General features: G+C 35.2%; 1 protein-coding gene across 14 annotated transcripts in view; it reads right to left on the reverse strand.

Annotated features, from left to right (window-relative positions):
• Nucleotides 1-8445, reverse strand: part of Pli (E3 ubiquitin-protein ligase pellino) — a 111956-nt gene extending 103511 nt beyond the window's left edge. Inside the window, exons 1-2 of one of the 14 annotated variants that reach the window (XM_067763379.1) lie at nucleotides 8137-8445; nucleotides 3600-3885 (exon numbers count right to left, since the gene is read on the reverse strand). In XM_067763379.1, the coding sequence (XP_067619480.1) occupies nucleotides 3600-3610 (11 nt within the window). In that variant the 5' untranslated portion in view covers nucleotides 3611-3885; nucleotides 8137-8445. Of the gene's footprint in view, nucleotides 1-3599; nucleotides 3886-7750 lie in introns of all 14 variants that reach the window. The other 13 variants (XM_067763380.1, XM_067763378.1, XM_067763377.1 and 10 more) reach the window with 13 other exon arrangements.
• Nucleotides 8446-9197: the final 752 nt, after the last annotated feature.

Raw genomic sequence — 9197 nt, forward strand, 5'->3', positions numbered from 1 at the left:
GAACTCCGTTACCCCCAATTTCTTTGTCTCTTTTGTAATTGACGAATTACCAATAAAAAGTGTTACGAAAAACAAATTTTCCAACTCCTACCCTCTCTAGTTTCTTAGATTCCCATTTAGTTAACATGGCAAAAATTATTTGGTATTTTTTATCTTGAATTTACACATAATTTACAAAACCCTTTGAGTCTTTGAGATTTACAAAATTTGACAAAAAAAATATTTGGACAAACGAAAATTTTTCTTGGATAAACATGGACACATAAATGAAATATGGTTTTATTAATTACTCGCACGTGTAGGTGCCAACTACACAAATCTTAAATTTATATGAGAATGTCATTATAAACGCTTAATGAGCCTTTTGTATTTGCCATAAATAAATATTTAATTTTAGCACGCACTTTTATCCAAAATTTTACACGCGCTATAATTGATCGAAGCGGCCGCCGTGGTGTTGTGGTAGCATGCTCTACCTACCGAACCGAGGGTCCTGTGTTCAACTCCCGGGCAGAGTAACATTTAAAATGAGGAAACAAGTTTTTCAATTAGAAACCAATTTCTCTAATTGGCGTCTCCTCTCGGAAGTGTTTAGCATACACTTCGAGTGTATTTCTGCCATGAAAAGCTCCTCAGTGAAAACTCATCTGCCTTGCAAATGCTGTTTGGAGTCGGCGTAAAAACATGTAGGTGTTGTCCCGCCAATTTGTAGGAAAAATTAAAAGAAGCACGACGCAAATTGGAAGATAAGCTCGGCCTAAAATCTCTTTGGAGGTTATCGCGCCTTGCGTTTATTTATTTATTTTATTTATAATAGACCGAGTGAAAACAAACAAAATTTTCTATTGTATAGCCTTGGCTTTAATTAAGATGTATTGTTATTTAAAATTCCTGAAATTTGGCTGATAAGTTGTTGTTTATTTTTTATTCACATGACACAATTAGGTATAAATAGCGCCCACAAAATTAATCTCGAAGTTCTTTATACATAAAAAGTGGTGAAAAAGTTGTTAAATTAAAATGAACTTACGCATTAATTTCGTGATCCTGTTTGTTGTTCTCAGCTGCCTCCTATCCTATACGAATGCGCATTTTCGCATTGTAAAGGGTAATCATATAATAATAGAGCAGAGTCCACATTCGGTGGCAATATTTATTTCTCAGGAGCAGGTGTGCACTGGTTCCTTAGTCACTTTTAAATCGGTGGTTACAACTGCGTATTGCGTATTTAATGAACCACAGGAAGATATCGTCGTTATAGCTGGTGTAACCAATGTAAATAGAATAAACTTAAGAATGGCGCAACAACGCAAAGTGGAGAGTATACACTATGATCATGGCTATAATGACAAATCTTTATTTATGGACATTGCTGTGGTTAAAGTGTGTTCATCTTTTGAACGGAATAGCGCAATTAACGTAATAAAGCTTTGCGATTTCGAATTAGTACCGGGCGTGGCTATGCAAGTTAGAGGATGGGGTTCGGAAACTTATGGTGATACGAATGATAATACTCATCTCAAAAATACTACAATGCATATAATACCATTCGGTGAATGCCAGAACCATTATGACAATATACCGGAACCGATGGTTATACCAAACACAATCATTTGTGCTGCATGTAGTGGTGGCGATACGGGTAGTGGAGATTCTGGAGCAGGGGCAATTGTGAATAACCAACTTTGTGCGGTGGCACAGGGTGGTTGTGATGATTTCAGTATTCCAACTTTATTTACAGATTTAACAAATGCAATAATTTTAAGCTTTTTAAAAACCTATATATCTTGAATGATTCCATGACGTGAACCATATTATTATACTTTATTTAATATATAAAAAAAAGTCTATTAAATGCTTTTCATTCGAACGTGTCACATATTTTTGATTATTCAAGATATAATTATTTAAGAAAAATAAATTTTTTTTTTACGGATTTCGATTATCACAATGGGACCTAAGTGCACTGGTGCTCGCCCGTTTGGGGATTATTTGAGAAACATTTTCGGGACTATTTCAATTTTTTTCTAGGACTATTTCGGGACCGTTTAGAGTGTGTTCGAGATCTTCTGTGCTGTTTCGACTAACTCCATATAGTTTCAAGATTGTTTTCGAAAATATTTCGCAATTGTTTAGGGAATCATACCAGAAGAACTGCCACCGAATATTTTTTAACTATCGCCGGATCTGTTCGTTGTTTCCGGAAATATTTCAGGATCATTTAAAAAAAAGTATTTCAGGTGAGTATTGGATCCTCTTTTTTTAAGAACTTCACTATATCCTTCATTCTGTTTATCACCGTGTGCTTATCTCCGTGACTGTGAGTATTTCGCGATTTGTTGGGACTATTTAAAGATTATTTTATGGACGATCTCGATACTTTTCCAAGATCATATCTTGGAAAGAAAAGTGTTTTCCTCTCGGAAGTGTTTAGCATACACCTCAAGCGTATTTCTGCCATGAAAAGCTCATCAGTGAAAACTCATCTGTCTTGTAGATGCCGTTCAAAGTCGGCGTAAAAACATGTAGGTGGCGTAGGAAAAATTAAAAGAAGCAAGAGGCAAATTGGAAGATAAGCTCGGCCTAAAATCTGTTTAGAGGTTATCGCGCCTTGCGTTTTTTTATTTATTTTATTTATAATAGACCGAGTGAAAACAAACAAGATTTTTTATTATATAACTAGCATTGACATTATAGCTATATAAAAGCTGGCGAGCCTTACGAGTCATTCGAGATTCAAGAATCTCGCGAGAAGGCGAGACCCGCAAGAAATCTCTTCTCGAACTATTTCGAGAAATCGTAAGCTCTACTTGACATTAATTATGATGTATTGTTGTTATTTAAAATTCCTGAAATTTTGACTGATAAGTTGTTGTTTATTTTTTATTCACATCACAATTAGGTATAAATAGCGCCAACAAAATTAATCTCGGTGTACTTTATACTTAAAAAGTGGTGCAAAAGTTCTTAAACTAAAATGAATTCACGCATTAATTTCGCAATCCTGTTTGTTGTTCTCATCTGCCTTCTATCCTACTTACGTGTTTTTATTCAAAAAATTTGACCTGGTGCCGGCAAAAAACAAATTTATATAACACAAAAAGGTCGCTAAACACTTTAATCATAATCATTTAAGAAAAATTAATTATTTTTACGGCATTCGTAGATTTATCTTAAAGTATTCAAACAAAAAAAGATACTTTCATATATACGCGGGGCTTTTATAATATATAAGATCATTAAAGGGTAGCGCCTTTTTTGTCCCATCAGTGACAACAAAAAAACTTAATATAATTTGCATATATGTATGCTAAGATAACGTGAGTTTTTTATAAAACAGTACTGACTGAATGTTAATTGTCTCAGCCTGTAAATTAGAAACTGAAATCTCCAACCGATTTTATCCGAATGCTTCAACAAAGATGAAATATTGCGTACAATTGTCCCACCCGTGACGTTGGAACATCGCATAATTGAACATTGTTTTACTTTGCGGCCTCAAGCTCATCAAATATATCACATCACATAACTAAGGCAATTAAACAACTTAAAATGTAATTAAAAACATTAAGACATATGAAAAATATCCTTAAACTTACCGTTTCACCATTTTGTTGGTCACTCCAGAATTATTTTCCTGTAGAGATCCAATATCGTCGGATTTATTATAATCCAGCTTTGAAAAAATTTTTATGCGACGGAAATTAATTTTGAAATATTTTTTAAATTGCACAAAAATGCTTCAAAATTCCAAGTTTTTTGAGTTATAAACAGGAAACGGTAACGGAGCCTTTAGCTTTTAAAATAAATACATCGTAGGTGCACGGTTGGCCCGAAGCTATTACATGAACTTCTTTCCAATCAGGCAAAAAATTACTCTGTTTGCTTAAAGAGAAAAACAGCTTAAAAGATGTCAATGTAGGGACGGCTTCTCAATATTCCACGATTCTTCTGTGCCCTACTAACGTACGGGATCAATATATGGCAAACCCTAAAACCTACCAAAAATGTTGGGGAGTGTATTTATCTCCTATTACATATATAAAACGAAAAAGCCAACTTGCTGCCAGGACTGAGAAAAAATAATACGAAATACTGGGCATTTTAACAGAGAACTGGCAAAGCTGTTATGGGTGGATGTAACTAGAGAAGGGTAATTCACAATTATTTTCTTTCTACAGTGTGAAAGTGATTGCGATCTGACTTGCTCTATGCATATTTCATTCCTCTATTTTTCCTTTTACTAAATTTTTCAAATTCTAACTTTAAAATTACAAATATAATATTAATATTAAATCATTTTTTAATTTAAAATACTACGTTTATGTTGTAAGTTACTTGCGAATTGTAATAGACCTAAGATTTAAAATTTTTTTTTTTTTTTTTTTGAATTTCCAATTTCGTATTGTACTTTAAAAGACTCAGTCTTACATGTACACCCACACATTCTAAATAAATAAAATAAAATAAAATAAATAAATAAAATAAATAAATAAAATAAAATAAATAAATAAAATTAGTTGTTGGAACTGTCTGGAGTTACAGGTTTTCTTTTCCTTAGGGCCGGATGTATTGTATTTAGCTGCGTCTAATATTACCATTCCCTTTTCGCGCTCCAGTATCGGATATATCATTTAATAAATAAAGGGGAAAAACTTTATCTTATTGGAAGAGTTTTACAATGCTCCAATAAACTTTTTTTTAAAAGTATTCAAGTTATTACTACTTTTTATGTGATTAGGAAGTACATTGAAATATTTCAGGCCCTTATAAAAATATATTTTGCTTGTCCACTTCTGTTTTGAAAAGAGGTAATCTAAAATACATCTCTGAAGTTGGCAAGACAACTTTTACGTGGAAAAAAATTACCTTTCGGGAAAATTGCCGTGAATTTGCCGTAATTTATCCGCGAAACAAAAAAATTTGCCGTGGCCATATTTTAGAAAATACAGGGTGGCACGCCAACTACACGTGAAGTAAGCGTTCCACCCTCAGAAAACCACCTTAGAGACCAGCTAGGAAAATAATTCTTGTACACGAATTTGCCGTAAATTTGCCTTAGATAAGTGGCATATTATATAATTTCGAAAAAAAAAATTTTACTTTTTTATGGTGCACCGCCAACTTCACGTGATGTTAGCGTGCCACATTTCAAAAACCACCTTAGACACCAGTTAGGAAATAATTCTTGCACGTGAATTTGCTGTAAATTTGCCGTGAATTATCCGTGAAACAAAAAAATTTGGCGCGGCCATGTTTTAGAAAATACAGGGTGGCACACTAACTTCACGTGAAGTTGGCGGTGCACCATAAAAAAAGTAAACATTTTTTTTTTCGAAATTATATAATATGCCACTTATCTACGGCAAATTTACGGCAAATTCTTGTGCAAGAATTATTTTCCTAGCTGATCTCTAAGGTGGTTTTCTGAGGGTGGCACGCTAACTTCACGTGAAGTTGGCGTGCCACCCTGTATTTTCTAAAATATGGGCACGGCAAATTTTTTTGTTTCACGGATAAATTACGGCAAATTCACGGCAATTTTCCCAATAGGTAATTTTTTTCCACGTAAAAGTTGTCTTGCCAACTTTAGAGAGGTATCTAAAATTATTGTTTTCTCTGATTACGTATGAATGAGCATCATGTACATATATAAACTTTTCGCTGAGGTATGTTGGTAATCTACCGTGCTTGATATTAAATAAAAATTTCATACTGTGGTAGAATATAAGCAGTTTTATACTCAACAAGTTTAGTGCTTCTATCATGTTATTAATGGCAGTATCATACCTCATGTTTAGAATAAATCTCATAGCTTTATTTTGCATGACTTGTAGCTTATCTAATTGAGTTTCATTGGCAATAAAGAATATTGTGGGGCATTATAGTTATGCCTGTTTGTCAGAGGCGACTAAAATACCAGTGCAATTTATAGCTTCTCTAACCCAATCGTCAACCTCACCTACCCGTGGCGAATCCCCAAAGCCGTCAGGGAGTATCCTTATCGCTACAACAACAACAGTTGGACCCGCCTTACAGAAATATAAGGGCACACTTCCGTAAGCACTACGAAGTTATTCGACACACAACACTTTTCAAGTATTATGTCGATGTACTTATATCCGGCGAACGGCGTTCCGATTCCCGAAGTTCGCTGTAAATAAAAGCAGACTCTCCAGGAAAACGTTTTGGCGACCGACCTGGATATTATAGTTGGTCAAAACTTACTTATTCAGAATTAAGCCTGGCATACGCAATAAAGTCCTGCATATGTATAATGGCACCAAAGGTCTATTGAATTGCCTCAACGCCTCTAACGCTGATTCTGTTTATGAGTATGATTTAGTATGTGATTATTGGATGTGCCAAAGCAATTCTACATAATAAAACAGTAGACAATAGTTTAAGGCGATTTGAAGGTCGATCGCATACATTTGGCGAGGACAAAAAGTTATTCAAAGGGAGTCGGTAAGCTCCCCTCATAATTATCCGCGGCGAACGCCGTTCTCAGAATAAAATACCTAATTATACCGTCGTTGGGGTTAAGTTCACATTATGTAAGTCCAATTGTGGTAAAGGGCTAGTTTACACCCGAGATGATTTTGAACCCTTAACCAGCAGAGATGTGATTTCTAGTCTTCCGTTTATTGATGTGTTTCCTCTATTATGCTCCTCGTGTCATGGGGGCACCCGTTTCGTTATAGCAGGACGGAAGTTTGGAGTAACCAATTTACTAATTTGAATGACGAAATAGAGACAGTGAACCTTAACAGAAGATTTTCTACAATAATGGCCAGTGCTAGCTTCGATTTTATGACGCTGTTCCCTTTGGATTTGTTTCTGTGCAGAAAAAAAGTTTTTATTTACTCAATATAGATCGCAGTGCCTGATCACAAATAAATATTCTAAGCAGATGAAAGTAACTATGAGGTGTGGCTTCCCAGCGGGTTAGGGTGTTAGAATATACCCAGGGTAGATATGCCTGTCGTAAGAGGCGACTAAAATACCAAATAGATTCAAGGGGTTGTGTAGCGCAACCCTTTCAGGTTGTCAGCGCAATATATAGCTTCTCCAAATGCAATGGTCAACGTCACCTATCCGTGGCGGATCATGTTACATTAACAACCGAGGCTCTGGCGACCTCGAAATACTCATGGATGTATGGCCTAGAAGGTCGCATGTGGTCATAACAAATCGTTCCCAAGATGGTTGGTTTCGGAGCGTACCGGATCTGCACCCGGCGAACGGCTTTAATTAGCACCCTGTGAAAGCCAGTTAACGACTTAGGTATTTGTAGCAGCTTTGACTTTTTGTCGTGCTGTAATAAAATCTAAAGCAACATTTGAAAGGAGTAGGTACCATTAATATTATTTGTTTTTCCTTATCGTGTCTCGTATGGGTCATTACATTTAAATAGGCATTCTGTAGGCATGTTTTCCCCTAAACCTAAACACTTTTCCTAAAAACCTTAACCCTCAACACCATAACAAACCCCATCATTTTATTTGTGCAGTTCCAATTCACCACCACAAATTCACATATACGCTACAAATTCAAGCACTGCGGGGGGCAGGCCCTATAGCAAAAAAGTGTTCGGTTAACATTTTTTTCCTCTCCAACTTCCATTCATTCTGCTTCTGCGTTATTCCCCCACACAACCCCTGCTCTTTGAATCTTTTTTCAATTCGCTTGTATACATTTTTGTCTTCCACCATAGAACTGCTTTGCTGCAATGCAATGAAAAAATTACGTTTCATTTTAGCTGTTTTTCTCCCAGCAATACGCCCGTATCTTTTTGCTTCACTTTAAATATAATTGGCATTGAATGAAGCCCACCTATGTACATCAAATTATTTCTATCACATCACCAAATACCACTTTTCAAAATCAGCTAATTTGAACTTCACATCGCAGTTCCTCATTTATACATCAAATTCCATCGAGCTGGAATACATAAGACTTTTGGTTCCCTTTTACTGCCAACGCGACCGGAAAATCGTTATTAAATTGCACTGGTGCTTCAACTTTATAAAAACCGAAAAAATATGCAGAAAAACATTCAAGGTATTGCAATGAGAATGTAAATGCATTTGTTCCTCTTTTTTCAATAATTTTTACTTTGTTCTTCGCCTTTACTTCTTTTTACTTCCTTTCCAATTACACAATTTAATTTGCACTACGTTTTGAAGATCCTTTCTTCCAATTGATTCCGTTTTTTGTGTATTTCTTTGAATGGCTTAAAATTCTTTCTTTGCCCCCGCTCTGTTAAGTTTAAGCGATAACCGTTTTCAATTTTGTTGATTTAAAATATCGTTTTACAAAATATGCACATATATTGAAATTTAAATGCAATTAAGTAGCTTCTTTTTGCAAGTATACAGCAACAACACACATCTGCGTTAACACAACTCTGAAGAAAATTATTAACTGAAACAAACTTCACCACACAAATTAAATGCGATGACAATTTGACAATTCTGATTTTTCACCATACTTAATTTGTGTTTAATTTTTTGCTTTCACACAGAAGTAACTGCTCGATTAGTATGAAGGATGAAATGTCAAGCGAATAAAATGACAATGCTATATGACAGACAATCATGGCGGAACGATACAAGGTGGCAGCATGTTGACATACCTACAAACATAAAAAATTCCATGTACTTGTAAATTCGATGGACAAATGTCAAAATCGTACTGCGCCGGTAGTTGATGTATCAAATCAAATAAAAAAGGTTATAATCAGCTGTTCGATGCGGCCACCTTGTATTGTTCCGCCATGTAGACAATGACATTTACTTTGACAAATGACATTTTTAAGCACTGAACACACCAAAAACTAAGGAGCGGAAGGCTGCCAACAGAGTTGCATTGTGCTTTTGACTTCATTAGGCATTCGATTAGCTACTAATGAAATAATTATATATTCGAATTTTGTAGTGAAGATTGAGCTCAATAAGCGTCTTAATGTAGAAAATTGCCTTTATTATTCAATAAGCCGTCTGTGTGAAAATAGTATTAAAGACACATGTGCAAGAAGCACAAAAGTATAACTTTCTACGTAAAGTTTGTGGAATGTATAGCGAAGGAAAAGATTTAGAAATTCTATACTTATGGCGCTGTAAAAGCGTCAAATCGCAGTAAAGCTGTAAACGCAATTGACGAAAGCGAAATTTACGCGACGGATTTTGCGGCCG

This window comes from Eurosta solidaginis, chromosome 1 (genome assembly GCF_040869045.1).
Source record: "Eurosta solidaginis isolate ZX-2024a chromosome 1, ASM4086904v1, whole genome shotgun sequence".
Classification (NCBI taxonomy): Eukaryota; Metazoa; Arthropoda; class Insecta; order Diptera; family Tephritidae; genus Eurosta; species Eurosta solidaginis.